The sequence below is a fragment of the Arvicola amphibius genome, chromosome 7, assembly GCF_903992535.2.
Source record: "Arvicola amphibius chromosome 7, mArvAmp1.2, whole genome shotgun sequence".
NCBI classification, from domain to species: Eukaryota; Metazoa; Chordata; class Mammalia; order Rodentia; family Cricetidae; genus Arvicola; species Arvicola amphibius.
The window spans coordinates 4775484-4798002 of NC_052053.1; the positions used below are offsets into that span (position 1 = coordinate 4775484).

At 42.1% G+C, this 22519-nt stretch overlaps 1 protein-coding gene across 1 annotated transcript; it reads right to left on the reverse strand.

Moving 5' to 3' along the window:
• Positions 1 to 6339: 6339 nt before the first annotated feature.
• Positions 6340 to 19102, reverse strand: Dusp19 (dual specificity phosphatase 19). The gene is made up of 4 exons (XM_042055451.1): positions 19049 to 19102; positions 15983 to 16030; positions 11245 to 11397; positions 6340 to 6849 (listed from the first exon to the last, which is right to left on the reverse strand). Exons 1-4 carry the CDS (start codon positions 19100 to 19102, stop codon positions 6643 to 6645), a joined length of 462 nt encoding a protein of 153 aa, XP_041911385.1. The 3' UTR covers positions 6340 to 6642.
• Between the last annotated feature and the right edge of the window lie 3417 nt (positions 19103 to 22519).

Genomic DNA, 22519 nt, shown 5'->3' on the forward strand with positions numbered 1-22519 from the left:
CCCACACCAGGCAGCTCACAGCCACCTATAACTCCAGCTCCAGGGGAAAGAGAGGCCAGAAGCACTTACAATCAATCACATGCATGTATCCACACACACACACACACACATACAAACAATTAAAAATATTAAAATTAGAAAAATTAAAAACAAAGTGAAAAGATATCCACCTTTTGGAAGACTTTAGAGAAAAGACGGAATTTGTCTTCTCCAGATAGAGAGCAAAGGCAGGAGACATCATGCCTGTGCTTGTGAACTGCCTTCGGCAGCTGATGTGTCATGGGCTGTCATTCACCTAGACTGTGATGTCACACAAAGCATCCACATGACTTTGCAGCAGGCAAGGCCAATGATCTCCGAAACAGCTTCGTGATTTAAAGTATAAAGATCATCTCAACAGAAATACACGTCCAGAGTTGGTCCTACATTTTTGAGCCCTATAAATAATAACTGTAGCCGTATCTCTCAAAGTCTTAAATGAATGAAACACACAGAAGCGTGAGGGTTTGCTGATGATGTCATGATAGGGAACAACTGACAGAGACAATGCCGTCAGACATCAAATGAAACACGAGCGTCTCTGATCTGCCTGTTCGTTCTCGACCAATTAAATGCATCCTTCTGCCTTTTGGAAATGAAGGGAAATTTCCAAACTTTCATGTGTGAATTTGATTTCTGGTCCTGCATTCAAATACCAGTTAGGTTTAATCAAGTATTATTTGACTAACTTAATTATTTGCTTAATTCAGGGACGTTATAGACGTCAAAGGAGAAAACTTCCAGAGGTGGGGGGGTGGTCTCGATTCTGGAAAGAATTATGTCTGGATTTTACCTTGAGATGACAAGTTCAGGAGGGAGTCAAGAGGACTGACAGTAGACAAGAATGCTGGTGATAAACATGCTATTGTCTATAATTTTGTCTGAGATTTTCTAATTTTTTTAATAAGACTATCTGGGCAGTGGTGGTGCACACCTTTAATCCCAGCACTCATGAGGCAGACGGAAGCAGATGAGTCTGCATGAGGTGGAGGCCAGCCTGGTCTACAGAACAAGTTCTAGGACAGCCAGGGCTGTTACACAGAGACCCCTGTCTCAAAAAAACAGCAAACAAACAAGAAAGACAAACAAGCCCAAATACTAAGATTCAAAAGGCATATATTTTTGTCTCCACTTTTGTGAAAAATATTAGTGAAAAATCAGTGAAGCAATTATTCTTTGCCTGGTAGTTATTTTTATTTAATGAACAGGTATTTTGTAGAGGACTGGTACAACCCTCTCAACTTTGAATACTTAATAATTATGGGGCACTGGTAACTCTAGAATTTAGCTTATTCATTTGACTTGTAGAAAGATTATTATCAACCTTGTATATAATACACTGGTTTACTCACCCCAAAATTGATACATAGTATTGCCTTAACTGCAACTTGGCATATCACATAGCATTTAATAAACAAATCTGGCTTCTCCCATCACTCGGTCTATCAAACTGATCTCCCCAAGGGCAGTATATTCTCCATGAAGCGAAGCCCAGATGCCTACAGTACATATTTATTGTATGTAACTCTCAGCATCATTCGTTCTTATTTAGCACGCATGTTGAAGTCTTCTTTAGATCCTTTGACGGTGTGCTCTGGTTGCTCTCTTCTCTCTCTGACCGTATCTCTTTTTCTTGGCTTACCCTCCATCCAGCTTTTAAATGTGGTTGTGCCAGAGTCCAGCTCCAGCGGGGTTACTGTGCCGGAGGATGGATGTGCGAAGTCAGTGGCGAACTGTCTTTCAAACCCATGGCCCCAACTAGCTGCGGCCATCTCTATTTTTTTTTATACAAGTTCTAATGCATTAAAACATGAACAGCTTCAAATCATTTCTCTTTAATCGTTTTCCAAGAACCATTAACATTTATTCATTTTAGTTTCTCTACTTCTTTCCTATTCCCTTGATATCATTGACTTTTACCCCATATCATTATAATACAAGCCAAATGTTTTTATCCAGCTAGGGACATCTTATTCATACTGTGCCCTAGCTGGCAGCAAACATACGGTTATAAAGAGATTTAAGCCCTGTGATTAGTTCTTAACAATATGAAATCAGCTGAGGGTATTGCGATGCCTAGGATATCATTTTCAGGTGTATGCCAGTTCCTAAGTGATCTGTATGTCACCTTTATTATGTGCAGTACATTTACAATTCTATTCTTTATAAGTTCTTAAAATAGTCATGATTAGTACCTAACTCTTTAACTGTTGGGATTAAATTTCTATTCTTCCTGGCAATTTCTGCATGTGCTTTCCATTTAAGGGGACTGGGAGTTTTAGATTCCTTTATTGATATATTAGAAACATATCTAAGCGTTCATGTCCTGGTGCCAGAGAAATGTCTGACCTTTCATGTCCTTTATCTTTTCCTTATATGTTCCTTTAAGTTTTTAAGGTTATCTTTTAAGAAACTGTTTTCCAAGTTCTTAAGCTCTTTGGAGTATATTTATCTGCTTTTGGAATTGAATAAGCAATGATTTAGAAATGAATAAGCCTTAGTGAGTTCTTTCTGCTTATGTCAGATGCAGAGCAACTGGAGAAACCAGTTTCTGTAACACACCGGAGCTTTGGTTCCCAGTAAACCCAGGCACAATCATGGCTAATAAAACAAAACTAAGAGTTACCGTAAGAATAAGCATAAGGAAAGCTACAGAGGCCTGAAGTCCATGAGTTCCTTAGGATCCGTGCAGGATTTTGCCCTATTGTTTCCATAGGTCCTTGTCAGGTGGACGGGACTCACCAAAGGGCCTTCCCTCTAGTCTAACAAGCTCCATTTGCAAAACATTTATGTGCTATTCCCAGGAGTGACAGCATGGCTTCTGCCATGATTGTTTTCCAAAATCCAGCTTTATACCTTAGTTTGACTTTAAACTCTCTTTTGTGTGATGCTGTCTGTTCCTACTGCAAATTCTTACCAGTAACCAAAAGCCCCATCTAGTTACCGTCTTAGCATACTCATTTGACTTGTTTATCTCAAGGATAAGTCAAATCAAATATAAAAGGCCAATTTAGGAATGAATACTTATTCCAAGACCGGCATCTCATTAAAGCTGGAAGCCTTGGGATGATTCTGAAATCTCTTCATTTCTTTCTTGTTTTGTTTTTTGAGACAGAGTGTCTCTGTGTAACCGTCCTGGCTGTCCTGGAACTCGCTCTGTAGACCAGGTTGGCTCCAGTTCACTGAGATTTGCATGTCTCTGCCTCGCATGTGCTGGGATTAAAGGTGTGCACCACCACTACCCGGCTAAAAACTCTTCTTTTCAATAAATTCAATGCCATGACTTGTAAGACCTACTCTAAATATTTTTCAAAGTAACCACTTCTGTTTTTATAAGACTCATTTATATTATTTTAATTAGGTGTAGGTGTGTGTGTGTGTGTGTGTGTGTGTGATTGTACGTAGGTATGCGCATGTGCACGCAGGCACCTGCAGCAGTCAAAGGTGTCCTCTATCCTGGAGCTGGAGCTACAGCTACAGGCTGCTGTGAGTTACCTGATGTTTGTGCTGGGAACCAACCCCTGGTTCTCGGACAGAACAGTAGGTGTTCTGAACCACGGAGCCATCTCTCTAGCTTCCCCTTCTTTCCATCTGTACTGCATCAACTAAACCTGGCTTCACCACCTGAAACCTGGACCTAACCTCCTTACTTGCCTTGTTTTTCCTCCCAACTCAGTCAAGGCAATGCAAACAGAATGAATCATTAAAACAATGGTTTGAAGATTAGGGATATAGCCCAGCTGCTAGAGTGTCTGCCTAGCATGCGTGAAAGCCAGCATCAACCACATAAACCAGGCTTGGTGGCATGGCCTGCCACCTTGGGAGCTGATGGAAAGGGGACCAGAAGTGAAAGGTCATCCTCAGTTCGGTAGCAAATCAGAGCCCACCTGTAAAACACAAGACCTTGGGCCGGACGGTGGTGGCGCAGACCTTTAATCCCAGCACTCAGGAGGCAGAGGCAGACAGGTCTCTGTGAGTTCGAGACCAGCCTGGTCTACAAGAGCTAGTTCCAGAACAGGCTCCAAAGCTACAGAGAAACCCGGTCTCAAAAAACCAAAACCAAACAAACAAACAAATCCCAACAACAAAAACAAAAAACACAAGACCTTGCCTCAAATAAATGAACTATCATTCTTGAGGCTGGAGAAATGGTTCAGTGGTTAAAAGCATTGGCTACTCTTACAGAGAACCTGGGTTCAATTCTCAGCACCTACATGGGACAGCTCACAGTTGTCTGAAATTTCAGTCCTATTGGGGAATCCAATGCCTCCATGGACTCTGCATACACATGGCACACAGACAAATACGCAGGAAAAATATCTATACACATAAAAATGAAAGTAAAACAAAACTTTCTAAGCAAATTATGATTACAACCTTTAATCTTTCCACTGTTCTAAAAGACTAACATCCCAAAAAGCTCTGGACCAGGTCTCGGTGATCTGGCCAACACTCCACATCTGTGGACAGCATCCCATGCCCTCCGCCTCAGTGGCAGACAGCATCCCATGCCCTCCGCCTCAGTGACGGACAGCATCCCATGCCCTCCGCCTCAGTGACGGACAGCATCCCATGCCCTCCGCCTCAGTGACGGACAGCATCCCATGCCCTCCGCCTCAGTGACGGACAGCATCCCATGCCCTCCGCCTCAGTGACGGACAGCATCCCATGCCCTCCGCCTCAGTGACGGACAGCATCCCATGCCCTCCGCCTCAGTGACGGACAGCATCCCATGCCCTCCGCCTCAGTGCTCCCTCATCTCAGCCACATCTCAGGAAGCCCTTTCCATATGCCAATGTTTCATGCTCTTCCTTGTCTTTGGCTTTTACGTATGTTCCTGACTCAGTTCTGAAAAATCTGCCACAACCCACTCACCTTCAGTCAACTCCTACTTATCTTTTAGAACCTATCACAAATGTCACTCAAAAGGCATTAAAAAAAATTCCCTCATAACTAGACAAAGATAAAATTTGCAGTATGCACCTACATAAAAATTTTAAAGATTTGTGTGTGTGTGTGTGTGTGTGTGTGTGTGTGTGTTGCTGATGATGGAAGTCAGGGCCTTTTAGCAAACTAAGATAGACTCTCCCACTTGATCTGTAATCCCCTGCCCCAAACTCAAAACCATACAGCAAATATACAATGTACATAATTCAGTTTGGTTAGTATGGAAGCATTAAAGAAAAAAAAACGGTTCAAAGTGCTCTTTCAGGAAAAAAATGTACACAATGTTGAACATTCTATAAATATTTAAAATTTTTTATAGATTCATAATTTTTCCATAGAAAATGTTTTTCAGTAGAATACTGAAATATAAAATAGATCAATCTTAAGATTATATCTTAAAAAAAATCATCTTTCACTATAAGATAGATTTTAGAGATCCCGGGAGACAAAAAAATACGGCAGGAAACCGATAAACAGAACACTTAGCACCCAGGTTAAAAAGAGCAAAGTGTAAGTGGTAACGCTTAATTTTAAAAAATCATAAAATTATAACATACAGCATCTATGCAATCACCTAACGAATAAAAGAAAATGCTTGTAATAGGACCAAATTTAAAAGTCAAAATGAAAATTTGTATAATGTAATCCTAATTAGTCTTAATAAATAAAAACCTGAAGTCAGATATTAGGGGGGGTGAAAGCTGAAAGATCAGAGAAGCAGAGCAGCCAACCACTAGAGTCCTTACCTCTCCAAATGCTCAGACCCAATAGGCAAGGGCCTGTCTCTACAAATCCCCAGACTGGATGCTCTGAGCTCCTGTCTCCTCCCGCCTTATATTCCTCTCTCTGCCCGGCCATCGCTCCTGTCCTGAGATTAAAAGTGTGGGATCAAAGGTGTGAGCTCTGTTTCTCTTTTAGACTGATTTGATCTTGAGTAGCTTAGAGAGGCCTTGAACTCACAGAGGTCTGTCTGCCTATTTCCCGAGTGCTGGGATTAACGGTGTGCGTGGCCACCACCGCCCGGCCTCTACGGCCGGTTAGTGTGGCTAATCCTACACTCTGATCCTCAGGAAAGCTTTATTTGTTATCAAATATCACCAGAAACTTGTTTTCCATAAGAGGATTTAAGTTACATGAATTTATAAGCATTAGATAGCTGTTTATATAAGCCTTTGATTCTGGCACTTTTTGGGAGAAGCTGAAGATATTATTTTTTAACTTAGAAAAAAATTCTTTACAAACATTTTACTTTTTTTGAAATGGTAAGTCTTCACTTAGTAAGTCTACCACTTCAAAAAGGTTTTGTTCATGAAATTTTGTATGAGGAAAAAATTAATTAAAAGGCTTCATTGATTGCTTTTCTATCTCTAACAAAAACTTTAATGTTTAAAATTTTTCCTACACGTATCAGTGATTTAGTGATTTGATAATGTACTATCTTCTCTTGGTAATTCAAAGAAATACTTAACCAGATATTGCAATAACAAAGTGACGGTAAACCTTAAAAATGTATTAATATACTAATTCAGGGCAATACAAGTAACCCCCATTTCCACTGGCAAAAGACAACAGGAAAGAGAAGTTTTACAAGAAGCTGTTTGTCTGTCTCTGCTAGAACACAGATCGTGGACCACGGTCCCTGTCCGCTGTGGGCACTTAGTCACCTCCACTGTTCTCTCTGCCCACTTGGTAGGCACGAAGCTGTTCTACAAAGCCAGGATTCGGACATATGGATGGCCTGGCACTTTTCACCAATGACAAAGCTCTGGTGAATTCCATTTCTTCAAAAGTCATCAGGAAGCCGATGACAATCGCAGCAGCCCTGGAAACCCCTGCATTACAGTGAACAAGGACCACACCATCCTGAAATGACAGCAAACAAAATTCATATTATTCACCCGAGAAAGGTTGTTAAATTAATTACACATTCTTAGCAGACTCAAAACTGTCAAGTAAATAATTCATCTTGTCTATTTATTTCACAGAATAAATTTCACTGCAGAAGACGAGGACAAATTCATCATCTAACAGCTGCTTTCCCCCAGGACTGAAAGGCTCTGATAACGTGGTTGGAATTCTCAAATGGCATCTTCTACAGGCCTCAAGTGACCCAGCCAAGTACACAGAAAAACCTAGCAACTTACCAGCATCTGTATAGAAATAACTGGTGTCCCTGGCTTGGAAATGTACGTACAACATCATTGGCAAGGAAGGAAACGGTGCTGTGGGGACTGTGATTCCAAAGGAAGTAAATGAAAAATATTCTTAACCAATCAGCTAGTAAATGATGGCATGAACAACTTATAATACCATGAAATGGAAAAGGTAATTATATACCAGATGTGAGGTCCATAAATAGAAAACTTCTCAGGTAATTCGTAAAAGATACTTTACAAATGAAGTGGACACAATGCAGGATGGATGCTGGTTTGGGCAATATTGCATTAATAATGAATGTAATCGATCTGATGGACCAGCAGTGGTACAGTTGGCCGACTGCGGGTTTTTAAAAAGTTAATGATGTATAGTGAACAAAGCACCCACCACAGAATTAAACATTTCAGCAACCTCATTTCTCCACTAGACATCTGGTACAGCAGGAAAGGGACAGGAGGGGACCATATTACTAGAAAGCCCAGCTCCCAAATTCACATTACACTACTGTTGTGATGGGCCATTTGACTATTTTAGGCTTGCCAGGCTGCTTCCCCACATCTGTGTATCTGTGAAGAAAATACTGTCTTGATCCACTGTATCAAACCTGCAAGGGTATCTCTTTTCAAGAATGATTAGCAACAAAATTAATATTTTGAAATTCCGCACATCAACAAGTCTGTGTCAGCTTTCTATGATTCACTTTTGAGCTTTGCTTCCACACAGGAAAAGTAAAATAACATCCACCATATACATCTACACATCAGGAACTTGTCCCACTTTTTAAAAATTATCTTTATTTTTAAAAATTGTGTGTGTGTGTGTGTGTGTGTGTGCATGTACATGTGTGCACACACATGTGGGTAGAGACCATGGAGGCCAGAAGAGTGTGTCCCATCCCCTGGAGCTGGAGTTACACATGTGAGCTGCCAGGGTCCTGGGAACTAACTGGTCCTCCAGGAGTAAGAGCTCTTGTGTGCTGGGCCATCTCTCCAGCCCATCTCGTTTTGTTCTCTGTGGGTTTTCTTCTGCATTTGCAGAACTAATAGTTTAATCCACAGCTCTGCACACACTAGGAGAGCACTCCGTCAGCAGCCTTTCCTTCTCATTTTAAGACAGGTTCTCACTAAGTAGCCCCAGGTGGCTCTAGACACACCTGGTACTTCAGTCTTCCTGCCTCAACCTAATTTGTTTTCCCACTTTGTACCAACAGTTGGTTTTACTTTGTTTTTAGGGACAGGGTTCCTCTGTATACTCCTGGCTGTCCTGGAACTTGCTCTGTAGACCAGCCTGATCTCGAACTCATAGAGATCCATCTGCCTCTGTCTAAGTGCTAGGATGAAAGATGTGAGTCATCACTTAACAGTTAATTTTTTATGGCTTAAAATGCTTAAAAATTGTATTACAACAACTTGAAAATTACTAATGTATATTGCTTAGTTCAAAACAATCTCCAGATCTCAATTTTTTTTTAATTTTCAAATTTTAATATTTTTCTTTCACTATTTTAAGTAACTACTTTCTTTTTTATAAATTTATTTACTTTATGTGTATGTATGTCCACCTTGTCAGAAGATGTTAGAGTCTGTGCTGGCTAGTCTTATGTCAACTTGACACAAGCCAGAGTTATCTGACAGGAGGTAACTTCAATTGAGAAAACACCTTCATAAGATCCAGCTATAAGGCATTTTCTTAATTAGTGATTGATGTGGGGGGGACTAGCCCATTGTGGGTGGTGCCATTCCTTGGGCTGGTAGTCCTGAATTTTATAAGAAAGCAGCTGAGCCAGCCATGACGAGCAAACCAGTAAGCAGAACCCCTCCATGTCCTCTGCATCAGCTCCTGTCTCTAGGTTCTTTCCCTGAGTTCCTGTCCTGACTTTCTTCAATGATGAACAGATGGAAGTGTAAGGCAAGCAATCCTTTTCCTCCCTAATCTGCTGTTTTGTTTTTGTTTTTGTTTTGTTTGTTTGTTTGTTTTGGTCATGGTGTTTTGTTATAATAGAAACCCTAACTAAGACAGATTCCCTGGAACTGAAGTTACAGTCGGTTATGAGCTACCATATTGGGAAACGAGTCTGGGTCCTCTGCAGGAACAAGAACTCTCTCTCAATGGCTAAGCCTGGTCTCCAGCCCCCGTAACATTCCAACAGGGAGTGCAGAGAGATTCATGAAGTCTTAACCCTACTCGAAGAGCTACGGACAGTCAAAAGGTGCTAGGGTAGGGAGAGTCAGGTTTCTTCCGAAGTGTGGTCTCTGGTAGGTTGACCACGCTCTCGTGGGTGCCCCATGCCCAGTGTATGTGGGCAGCAGTAATTAAACTCAGTGAGTTATTAAAAAAAAAGAGAGAGAGAGCATGAATTTGAGAGGGGAATGTGGGAGGATCTCAGAGGAGTTGGAGGGAGACAGTAGGGGAGGATTGGTGTATGATTAAAATACATTGTATCCAGGTATAAAATCCCCAAAGAAAAAATTTTTAAATATATTAAAAATCAAATATAATAAAATACTTCCAATTTTTTGGAGAGTCAGACTGTGACAATTCCTGAAGAAAGATAACCTCCTTATCGTGCTGAGATCTCCCAGCAAACATCTGTAGCACAGGTCACTTAGACAACACTCATGCCTATCCAATATGGTGCTGTGCTTTGAAGATGGTTTGAGCATGTCCCCTAGAGGCTCATGGTATCAAAGTTTGGGCTCATGTGAGGTTAGGAGGTGGTGGGACTTGGGGACGGACTCCTGCAAGGGTGTGCTCCTAGTCCTAGAGTCCCCATGGGACTCCTGACTAGTTCTTGGGGGAAGAGATTACTACATAAGCTGCATCCACCACCCTGCCTGGGGATCTGATATTGCTACCATAAACAGGTCTATGAGTGTGAATCCTCTAATACTATTCTTTATCAAAAATGATTATACATTCCATCATACATAAAAACTAAAGGAATTAATTGGAAAAAATAAACTTAATTACAATTAAAATATAAAACAGAATTACTTATTGAGAGGAAAAAATATCATCTCAGAGTACAACTTTAGGTAATAGCCATCCTAGAAGTCCTGTCTGTCAGAACATCGGCATAAATCGAACTTAATATTGAAGTAATATCTTGTGTTGGTCTTTAAAGTCACAAAACCAGCAGATAGTTTCTGATTATGATTTCATATCGTCTCAGTACAACAACATGCATTCTGCCTTAAAACTCTATGCTTCAAAATGCATAGGGGCCAGGGATACACCTCAGCTGATAGAGCACTTGCTTGGCACGAACAAGGCCCCAGGTTCCATGCCCAGGCAGCATAAAAAAAAAAAAAAAGACATGGTAACGTACATCTCTAAGTCTAGTATGACTCCTGGTAGAGGCAAGAAGACCAAAAGTTCAAGATCACCCCTGGCTGCACAGCAAGTTTGGGGCTTCGCCTAAGCTCCGTGACCCTGCCTCAATCAATCAATCAATACATTTTTATATGCACAGCTGCACAGTCTCTGCGCCTTAGTCATGAAAATGAATGAATATTCATCGCCAAGAATCCGCTGACAAGACTAGAGCAGACTGTACCCTTTGGTCCATCTGGATTCTGACAAATCTGTCAGGATGTATGTAGGTGCTTATACAGCCTCAGAGGATATTTAACTATTCATTTACACAGGAAAATTCAGAAACGGAGGGAGTTTGTATCTCAGTGTTTCTTGGTAAGAACTCAGAAAAAACAAAGCTAACTTAATATAAAAAGTAAACTCATTAATAAAAAAAAAATGCCGGGTGGTGGTGGCACACGCCTTTAATCCCGGCACTCAAGAGGCAGAGGCAGGCGGATCTCTGTGAGTTCGAGGCCAGCCTGGTCCACAAGAGCTAGTTCCAGGACAGACTCCAAAGCTACAGAGAAATCCTGTCTCCAAAAACCAAAAACCAAATAAGAAACAAGAAACAAACAACAAACAACAGAAAGCAATTAGAGAACCAAAAAACCTGAAGGATTTGATGAATATGACTGAAGGGAAATCTTTGCAGTTCTTCACAAAGTCAGCAAAACGTACAAAAACTGTAGGTAGTCCCGTTTTTGAATTTTTACTTCTGAAGAACTGTATCAAAATAAAACTCACCTTCAATTTTGCTTGCTCAATAAACTCAAAACATTCTGGAAAATAGGACAGGATATTGGTTTCAGGCACATCCAGTATAGAAATGGTCTTATATGTAAACTCAGTGAGGAAGGCATTTTCCACTCCATACGCAACATTGAGAATATGGGTCACCTTAAAGGGAAGAACAAAGATGGTTTTTAAGTTCTGTGAACTAGATGATCCAAAAACAGACCGTAATTGTAACTTCCGGAATATGAATAATGAAAACCTAACGACTCACTGACTGGTACATGTTCTCTGCCTCACCCCTCAGCAGCAACGCTCTTTAATAATATATGCACGAGGTTTTTGTTGTACTCTGACTCCTTGGAGATTGCCATCCGCCCAGCACTAGAAGCACTGAGAAAATTCAGACCAGGTTGAACTTAATGATCCTAAGAACTGAGTGAACAAGGACCTTAGCAGAAAGTACTTAAAATAGCTATTAGGAAAAAACACCTCAGTGAATATTATAGTGGTATATTATTTGTTTTAATAAGTAAACTTGTCTGAAGATCAGAGGGCAAAGCAGCCACACTAGTCAGCCATACAGGCCAGGGGGTGGTGGCATGCATCTTTAATCCCAAAACTTGATTGACAGAGGCAGATGGATCTACATTAGTTCAAGGCCACCCTGGGCTACATAAGATTAAATCTGTCTAAAAGAGAAACAGCTCACACAAAGGTGATCCCAGGACTTGGGATCACACGCACTTAATCCCAGCACTAGAGAGGTGGAGACAGGAGCAATATGGCTAGGTGGAGAGAGAATATAATGGGGAGGTGACAGGAACTCATGGAGTGTGGAGTCTGAGGATTCGTGGAGACAGGATCTTGCCCTTCCAGATGGAACCTTTTGTAGAGGTAAAAGGTCTTCCTAGTGGTTGGCTGCTTTGCTTTTCTGATCCTCAGGGTGAACTCCAATATTTGGAGTTTTTATTATTTGTGCTACAGAATATCCATACAAAAATGTTAAGTGTGCTAGGCAGTGGTGGCGCACGACTTTAATCACAGCACATGGGCAGAGGCAGGCAGATCTCTGTGAGTTCAAGGCCCGTCTGGTCTACCGAGCGAGTTCCAGGACTGACTCCATAGCTACTGGGAAACCCTGTCTCAAAAAACAAAGACAAAACCTCAGTGGTTTTTGTTTGGTTGGCTTGGTTTTCTATCGCAATGAACCACAGGCATTTATGGAGCTTACAAAAGGGACCCAGCCAAAAAGGTTCTTTTTCACGAAAGCCTACCTCTGCCACTCAGTGAGAGAACTGTTGATTGGGATGGGACTTACTATAACAGGGGTAGTAAGAATTCCTTTATTCTTACGTCGTATTTACCAGGCATGCAGCTTGTCTCGGGCCTCTTACTTAGGCAGTATTATTTCCACTGCAAATCAAAATGTGTTTCTGTCTCTGAAATCAAAACACTGTAAAGAGGAAAGGTGAAAAAGTTTGCTTTCCTCGTGTCTCCACTCCATCTTTTCTACTCTCACAGCGACCACGTTTGCTGCTTTTCTCTCATAACCTTTTGAGGTTTCTTTATGCAAATTTTACTTATTGATCTAAGCACTCAATAAAAATCCTGGTAATAATACAACCACTATTATACTTTTTACTTACTGCCATTACATCCATACGGAAATTCCCTAATTGTTCTCCCCAAGAGAACTTCCACCAGTTAACATCACTTGGTTCCAAAGCAAGGCTCTGAAATAGTGCGACCCACTTAAGCTAGTCATGTGGTTCCCAACACCCTTCCATTTTTCTAGAAACTCTCTACCAGGCTACCCCATTCAACTTCACCGCCCGTAGGCATTATTAAGAGGATGACTGTGAAGATAGGAAGCAGGATCTGATAGAGATGCCCTTGTTTTACCCCACACACAGTGAAGCTGGAAGTCACCAACTGTGCCTTTAAGAGCAGTGTAAAAAAAAAAATCACCTGCCTATGCAAAGGTTTTCCATTTGTCACATCACCCTGTATAGCACTAATTTGTTAGTGGAAATGAGACAGGAATTTTCTCCACCTTTGTTAACTGCTTATGTGTGAGGGCTCCTGGCATAAGATCTGGGATTAAACAAAAGGTCAGTAAATTAACAAAACACGCTGTCAGGCTAGCCTAAGGAATTCATTATTTGTTATTTGGGGGAAATAACTCCAAGTATTTATCACATAACATTTTTATCCTCGACTCAATCAATTTTTTTTTTCCCTCAGAGCTGTGGATTACAAACATAAGAATGAAGTCTTTATCTTCTCAAAGTCTGGGTGGTAATAATATAGGTGGTGAGAGCTAAGAAGGTGATGAGGTGGACCCCAACGGGAGGAAGACATTACACAATGTACCATGCCTCAACCCTGCCCCAACCCTGTGTCGGGGGCAGTCGTACGTAGAGCTATTCTCTTCACCTAAGCAATCTTCTCCATCTGTGCCATTGTTGGCTGCCATGAGGTCTCAGGGAAATGTCTCAGCTCTGACATTTCCTGGGCACCCTACTAATCCTCTCACTGCCTTGTTTGATTCTTTGAGAGAAGACAATCTCTGTAAGCATCACATAGCAACCTGCACATCTTCCCGTCAGCCATCGGCGCTCACCATCTTTTTCTTTTTTTTCTTTTTTTAGATTACTTCTGTTGGACTGGTCCTGGAGGCAGGTAAGACCAGCAGCCCTCCCATCTTCTCCTCTCTTCTTGGGGGTGGCCCCACTCACCATCGCAGGTTGACAGGAAACAAGGCTTTGCCTTTTCTTCCCAAGGGTAACCAAATTCACCATCTTACCTATATCAGCACCAGCCCATTTTCTCTGTCTTATTTCAATGAATGATACATTCCTGCATCCTTTAGAAGGTCCTTCCTAGTACCTATGCCCAGAACCACACTACCACTTCTGAACCTTTCTCAAGAGACTTTTCTGAATCTTCTATCCACCCCAACACTCTAACATTAGCCTAAAACATACTCAACGTGTTTCTAAGCTCTGCCTGTTACTTTCTCTCACCACCACAGCTTTCCTCACTGCCCCGCTACTTCTCAGTCTCCTGAAATCTGCCTAGCAGTTCTCTTACTTGCTGTGCTATTGCTGTGAAGAGAGACACCATGAACCAAGGTGACCCTTCATCCATTTAGTTGGAGGCTTGTTTGCTGTTAGTTTTAAAGGTTAGTCCATGATCATCATAGCATAGTAGTTGAGAGCTCACCACAATCTGATCCACAAGTTGCAGGCAGGGAGAGGGGGTGAGATTGTACCTGGCATGGGCTTTGGAAAACCTCAAAGGCCACCCCTAGTGAGACATCTCCTCCACATGCCACAGCTCCTAAACAGTCCATCACTAGGAACTTTCTTTCTTCCTATAAACAACCAATCGTGAGGATTTTTGGACGCTCTCGGAATACCTCAAATCCACCACTTCTCTCTACCCCTCTGCCTTCGAATCTAGCCAGTCTCAGCTTCCTGAGAAAAAGAAATAAGCCCACAGCTTGTCTCACCCCATCTCTAGCTCAAAAAGTCTCCATTCTATTCCCACACTGCTTCTAACGAGAAAGCTCTTAAAGTGCACCTTAATCCTGTTTCACGTTCACTGCGCAAAACTGCCATTGGCTGTCAACACGTCTTGGACCGTGTCGAAACAGGCGGACGGCACTGGGTTACGTGGCTTTCCCAATCTGTTGCACGCTTGCCTGTCTTGGCGCGTATCGTGGTAACCCTTTGTTCTCACAGCTATTTCTCCTGATCTCCACTTCTGTCCCTGAAAAGCATCAGCTTTCTTGTCTCTGGGCTTTGGGCTGTCTACACACAACGTCTCTTCTATCTGAATCTTCTTTTTTTTTTTTTTTTTTTTTTTTTTTTGGTTTTTCCGAGACAGGGTTTCTCTGTAGCTTTAGAGCCTGTCCCTGGAGCTAGCTCTTGTAGACCAGGCTGGCCTCGAACTCAGAGATCCGCCTGCCTCTGCCTCCCGAGTGCTGGGATTAAAGGCGTGCGCCACCACCGGTCCCAGCTATCTGAATCTTCTTACGTCTGTTCCTTCCTCACCCCCTCAGACTAAAGTCAAGATTCCCTCCTCCAAGAAGCTTTTCCTGAGTCCCCAAGTCTCAAACCAAACCAAACAAACCAGGGGCATCATCACGGTTCCCACTGAACCATACACTATACCATTCTGTAGGGTTTTTTTATTTTCTTTGTGCCCATTCTGATGAGCTTCAAGTGAACAGGAACCTCATGTGCTCTTCAAAACCACCTCACATGAACTGAAAACTCTGCTTGACATGATAGCAAAACAGCTAAAGTTTACTTCGAGGAAATACTGAAAGCAAGCAACAGATCCAGTCAGTTGTGTGAAGGGAGGCAGGTAAGAAGGCAGTATTAGCGGAGAATGGTGTATGAACTGGGGCTCAGGAATGGGTGGGTCTTAAACAAGCAGAGGTGGGGAAAAGTCCTGCCCCATACACAACTGCTCACACATAGGCAGGAAAGAAAGTCCATGGGGGTTGTGTGGAAGGGACCCAAGAAGAACGTGAAACTGGAAAGCTGAATTATACACAGCTGTGTATTTAAAGCACGTGCACTATTTTGTCAATGCTTAAAATGGAAGCCCAAACTGCACAGATGAAAAACATCATGCGAAAGGGTGGAGCAATACAGTTTTTCCATGGGATGGGAGAACGGACATCTCCCCGATGTAGTACCAGACCTGAAGCATCCGTCACTGCACTTGCATTTACCTTGTACTTCCTCAGTAGCTCCAGATCATGAGCAGCATCCCTGTGACCCTGAGGAAATAAATCATACAATCCTGAATATAAATACCATCATTCTGAATTTTCACATGAATTTTATGTAAGGATTCTCTAAAAAAAACAACAGCATGGGGAAAAAAAAATCAGTGTGGGAGAATATCAGTTCAATTTTTGGAAGGGAAATTTGGTAATATTCATCATGAAAAGTTAACTTTTGTATACATCTATGGACTTTCCCATTTTAAATAATTTATACTAAAATTATAGATGTTGCAGTGATTACCTCTAAGGATATTCACAAGTAACATATAAAAACAGAAGCCGGGCGGTGGTGGCGCACGCCTTTAATCCCAGCACTCGGGAGGCAGAGGCAGGCGGATCTCTGTGAGTTCGAGGCCAGCCTGGTCTACAAGAGCTAGTTCCAGTTCCAGGACAGGCTCTAAAAAAAAAAAAAAAAAAAAAAAAAAAAAAACAGAACCAGCAAGCAAAACAATGCCAAGTCCAATGTAGGTGGCTAAGATAAATAAAAGATGTACAATTACATAGTGAAATCTGTATAGCAATATGTACCACTAAAAATTAAAATTAAATAAGTAAGGCATGGGATACATATTCTCAGTATGTTAGGAAATAAATACACGTTAGAGGGGTTTGGAAGATAGCTCAGTGGGTGAAGTACTTGCTAAAACAGGACCTGAGTTAGATCCCTACCACCCACATACAATCCAGGCATGGTGCGAAATGTACCATGAAAAACAAAAACGTGTTTAAAATCAGAAAGTACATGGAACAAAACATTAAATGTGGGATTATAGGTGACTTTTTTTCTTACGTGAATTTTATTATTTACAATAACACCTCTTTCTTTTATAAAATCAAAAAGGGTATTAAGAAAGTCAGACACACCGCAGAGGTAAGCTCAGGCCAGCTGGGGAGGGAATACTCAGTAGTTCTGAGGTCCACAGCTCCCACCCACACATTGTACATCACTAGGGCTGTGCCTCTCCGTGTCTCTTTCTGTTGAAGACGGCTCCCTACTCCTCCCACACTTGGAGATGTTCAGAAGCAAATTCTTACGTGAGAATGGCCAGTTAGCACAGAGCAGGTTTCAACAAATGCTCAAACAGGACATTTACAACGAAGGATTTCAAGGATGTTACTTTCCTGTGACTCCGTTTCCATACGCAGCACGTTCCCTGCTGCTCTTCCCTGTCTGAGGAGCCGGCTTCCTTGCATGATTTCAGGTCACTGAGGATCCACAAGTACACAGTGGGTCCCAGCTGGGAGGCTCCTTACTAAACCACGTATTCTGCTTCTTCTACTTGGAAGTCAGACTTCCAAAGATGGGCATTTAACAGGACGTAAATAGTGGGTACAGAAATTGTCTCTTCTTCTTTCATCTTTCTGTAATTCCTGCCAGTTTGGAATACTTCAAGAATAAAAGGTAATTCTCAGCTGTCAACTATAGGAAGTCTTAACCATGTCAGGGATGGCAAAGAGGTTCAGATAAATTAGCTTTAATTTAATATTTGGTGAACATACCATCTTTTAACTAATTTCTCTCTCTCTCTCCTCTCTCTCTCTCTCTCTCTCTCTCTCTCTCTCTCTCTCTCTCTCTCTCTCTCTCTCTCTCTCTCTCCCTCCTCCAAACCTGAAACAGAAACAGACAGGTCAGGCTGATGCTGTTTCGGAGACGGTTGGCGTATGTTCTGTGACTTCCAAACTGTAACCACATTGATATAAACAGTCTGTGCTTGTGGTACTGAGGTATGTACTCTACTGCTGAGTCTCACTCTGCTGCTGACGCTGCCCTCACTCTCTTGCCCAGGGAGCCTTGAACTAGTTATCATCCCACCTCAGCTTTCGGAACAGTTACCACTGCAGCTAATTAAGATTCTGGGTTTTTTTTTTAATATATTTACTTATTTATTCATTTACTTTTTATTTTTTTTCCATTTATTGTGAATGTAAGAGAGAAGGGGAGAGAAAGAGACAGAGACAAAGGGCGGACGAAGACTGAGCATGTGCCTGGGGAGGTCAGAAGCAGCTTCAGGAAGTCAAATAACTGAGAAGTGCTCATATACATATTATCATTCTGGATACAGTGAACGAGAACTGAGCCGTCCTGCTCAGTCAATCATTCACTTAAGTTTTGCCATTCATTTGGTGAGATCATATTTTTTTTTTCTCTGAGCTTGCAAAGGCCTTATTTATGTCAATCATTTAAAGGAGTTTGTAGTGATATTTCATTTATATTTTATAAATAAAGCTTGTCTGAAGACCAGAAGGTAAAACCAAGCACTGGAGTCCAGCCATGGTGCCTCACACCTTTAATCCCAGCACTAGGGAGTCACATGCCTTTAAAATCCCAGCACTAGAGAAGAATATGAGGCAGGATAAGACTGAAATTCATTCTCTTTCAGTCTGAGGATTTCTTTGAGGTAACGGCTCTCTAGTGGCTTAACCGCTCTGCTTTTCTGACCTTCAGACTGGGCCCCAATATCTGTGTCTGAGTTTTATTAATCGTGTATGATAAGGTCTTAATACTCATGGTATAACAATAACTTACACTGCTTGAGTGTTGTCAAGGAAACATTCACAATGCCAGAACAACTTTATTGGGTGTTGACTTCAGGTAAAGCAGATGGTTTGGAGGTTAGAGAAATGGCTTCAGTGGCTGAGAGCATGCGTTGCTCTCACAGAGGACGGAGGTTAAGTTCCCAGCACACACATGGTGGTTAACAACTATCCTTAACTCCAGTTCGAGGGAATCCGATGACCTCTTCTGATCTCTGAGGTTACCATGAACGCACATGATGGACATGTAACGGGCATGCAATGCATGCACATAAAATAAATAAACTAAAAAAAATATTTTAAGCAGATGGCTTTGGAGGGTCTAGAGAGAATAAATGCATTGCAAACAACCACCTAATGTAAGTCTAACTGCAAGCAACACAGTATAATGACAGAGGGTAAGAGTCCATCAGAACGTGGACCTGATGCCCAACTCCTGTTTTACTGAACTTATTATCTGTGCAAATCACTTACCCAGTTCCTTAAAGCCCAGTCCCCAATTGTAACTTGGAGATCTTTAAAAAGCATTGTTATGTGTATACTTCATATTGTGGGGTATATCATTCCCAATTCTGTGTCCATGTGTTATTTTTTCATTCATAAATGTGAAGTAATGCAGATCTATGGGTATAGGGCTTGTTTCTTAAGAACACCATACTAGATCAACAAGATAACAAGGGAGTACTCTCCAGCGTAGTGGTGCAGGCCTTTAATCCCAGCACTGTGGGAGGCAGAGGCAAAACAGATCTCTGTGAGTTTGAGAACAGCCTGGCCTACAAGAGCTAGTTCCACCAGGGCCAGTTCCAAAGCCACAGAGGAAACCCTGTCTCGAAAAACAAAAACAGAAGCAATAACAACAAAAACAAACAAAACAAACAAAAAACCCAGTGAATTCTCGTACATGCGTTCTCTTTTGCCATCTGTGGGCAATGCTTGTATACAAATTCAGTATTTCCATATCACAAAGACATGAGGCCATCAGACTCGTAGACGTAAAATATGAAGCCTTGTTCTCAACACAGCAGCAAAGACAGACACCATGAGCAGATGCTAGAGGAAGTAAGCTTTCAGCATCCTTCCAACAGCCAAGGAAACAACTTGCTTATTTGAATTTTAAAAGGATATGGTCTGGTTCATAAAGCAAGAAAACACAGCTCCCATTAGCCTCCAGAGAAATTTAAGAAAACAAGAACATTTCTTCTAAAATTCTAGAATCAGGTGTCAAAGTGATAGATGTTGTGGTGGAAGAAACGTCCCTATTTTGTTCCTAGCCTAAAAAAGTAAACATTTCAACTTTCCATCAGGATAGCTGATGTTACTGTGCATGGGGGATTATTAGGCATAGAGGAAGCTGACTGCAAATGAATCCAGTTCAAAGGACTACACAACCGCAGTGGCCAGTCTACTCACCCAGAAGCAACCAGGGTTTAATAACGCCAACTTGCAGGTCTAAACTAAGGTCCTGCACGTAGCCACAACCCACCCCCACCGCCGGGCTCCGCATCCACACTTCAACTGTGGCATCTTTCCAGGTCTCTATAAGTTTCTTTCCCAGTTACGTGGTCACCCTGGTCACTGCTTCCTGAGGTTATTCCGGGAGAATGGCTTGGATTTCTTGTTCAGGGAGTGCATTACATGAGCGGAAGAGGGAAAGGCGGCAGACACAAAGACACACCGCCCTCACGGGGCGTCACTACCTGGAGCTGGACCTTGCAGGTGACAGCCGCTCAGCGTACGGACCCAGCAGCCCAGCCCCGCTGACCCGAGCGCCGCTGTAAGGCGAGAGCTGATTGGGCGCTGAGACACAGGGGCTGATTGGATACTGCTTCCCACCTGCAGCCGGAAGTTCTGGGTCTTCCGGGTCCTTCGCCGCCTCTCCGCCGGGCTGGTCTCTAGTGTTTCATCCCCGCTGAATTCTGCACGCTGTTGGTCCGTTCTGAGATCCACTCGGGGAGAGCTGGTGGTCTCCTGGCTCTCCAGGGCAGTGTGTTCCGGGACGGTTCGGCTCCTGACGATGGTGCGGTGGAGATTCGCCTCTGGGGGGCTGCGCCTCCTTGTTCTCACGTTTTTTTCTCTCTGCTGTTACTCCTTGGACAGACGTTGACTAGATAAAACCACTGGTGTCTAGTGAAGTGCCAGCTGAAGTGCAGCGTAAATAAAAGGTCGTTTTAAATAGGTTTCTGTAGATTAGCAAGGCTGAAGATGTGTGTCTTCTGACTTTGCACGCTTTATACAGAAAGCATGGCAGCCATTCTAGACGTAGTTGGGAAAAATTAAGTATACACAGAAATTTTCCAACCGGTAAAATAGGGTGACGATTGTGCCTGCTAAGATGATTGTTTTGCAAACGAACTGCAAGATTTTTTCAACTGAAATTTTCCTTATTTTTTCAACTGAAATTTCCTAAATGCAATTTTATGATAGTTTGAGTACAATGTATAAAGACTTAGAAAAAATGTATTCTCCAATGTTACATACAAATGCTCCTGTTGGTTTTAAAACTTTCTGTCATTAAAGTAAGTTCGTGGGCTGACTTTTTGTCTTTCTTCACAATTACAGGAATTACTAGAATTACAGGCTCAAGTGTCCTGATAGTTGGACCTTTGGGAGGATAATTGGTATTGTATTAAAACATATGACAGGATTAATGGCTTCATAAAAAGGCACAAGAACTTCTTTCCCTTAACCTGAGCCAGGTAAAGGACAAAGGAAGTTGGGAGAAGTGGGTGTCAGTAAACCAGGAAGTAGGAGCACACCAGAAACCTTGCAGAAGCTAGCATCTCGATTTTGTATATCTTGACCTCCAGACCACAAGAAGTAAATTTCTCTTGCTTATGCCACACAGTTTATAGTGTTTTGTTTTCTCCTTCGAGTGGAGTTTCGTGCTCACCATACCTGGGGGGCACTCTGGAGTAAAGTGTAAATTATTTGTCTCCTTTATTCAATCTCAGGCTCCTCCAAAACAACCCTCACCATAAATCAGTCCATGTACTTATCTGACAGTGAGCACTTACCGCACACTGCACTCCGCTAACAACTTCTACACAACTGGTTATGTACTAAGAACTTAATAATTTAGACATGTCATTTTATCTCCCACGAGCTTAGTATAAATAATAAATATTTATTTAACCAGATCCACAATTTACACCTGGGGAAGCTTGGATGCAGGGAGGGTATTTCACAGCTACGTTTTGAACAGCAAGTAAAGCCTGGTTCCAGTCCAGAGCCTCAATTGTTGTTTGTTTGGGTTTGGTTTACTTTTGGGTTTTTTTCAAGATAGGGTTTCTCTGTGTAGCAGCCCTGGCCGTCCTGGAACTCACTCTGTAGACCAGGCTGGCCTTGAACTCACAGACGCCTGCTTGCCTCTCCCTCCCAAGTGCTGGGATTAAAGGCCTGAGCCACTGCCACCCAGCTTTCTTCTTTACTACAGAATCCTGCTTTGCCCCTCAAGTTACACTAGCTATAATAAACAAGTATCAACTGAACACCAATATGTACCAGGTGCTGCATAGTTTACATTAGTGATTAACACTGAGTCACCAATAATGCATCCGTGCCACATTAAGAGAAGAAAGAAAAGAGCTTCCCCTTGGGGTTGTTTAACCAAGAGTGAGCCCAGACTTGAATTCTCTACTTCATGTTGCCTGTGTCTTCCATCCTGTCTGAATCTGTGCCTGGCTGAAGGCCGTCTTGTGACTCTGTCCCTGTCCCTGTATCTTATCTGTGTCAGTTTCTGTATCTATATCTATATATCTGTGGCAGTCCCTGTGAGTCTGTCTGTTGTCTGTGTGTCTGTCCCTGTGGGCCTATCTGTGTGTCTGTGTGTTCAATCTGTGTGTCTATCTTTCCTGAACACTGCAGAAAACATCACATGGAGAGGAATGATATACTTTATAGAAATCTTTAACAGAATTTACAAGTTCAATATCAGCCCCAAGTGAC

Coding starts and splice junctions, on each gene's coding strand:
- Dusp19 (XM_042055451.1), bottom strand. CDS start 19,102: ATGCTTTTTAAAGATCTCCAAGTTACAATTGGGGACTGGGCTTTAAGG. Junction 11,398..15,982: donor AGCTACTGAGGAAGTACAAG/GTAAATGCAAGT, acceptor CTTCCCTTTAAG/GTGACCCATATTCTCAATGT. Junction 6,850..11,244: donor TTGAGCAAGCAAAATTGAAG/GTGAGTTTTATT, acceptor CTGTCATTTCAG/GATGGTGTGGTCCTTGTTCA.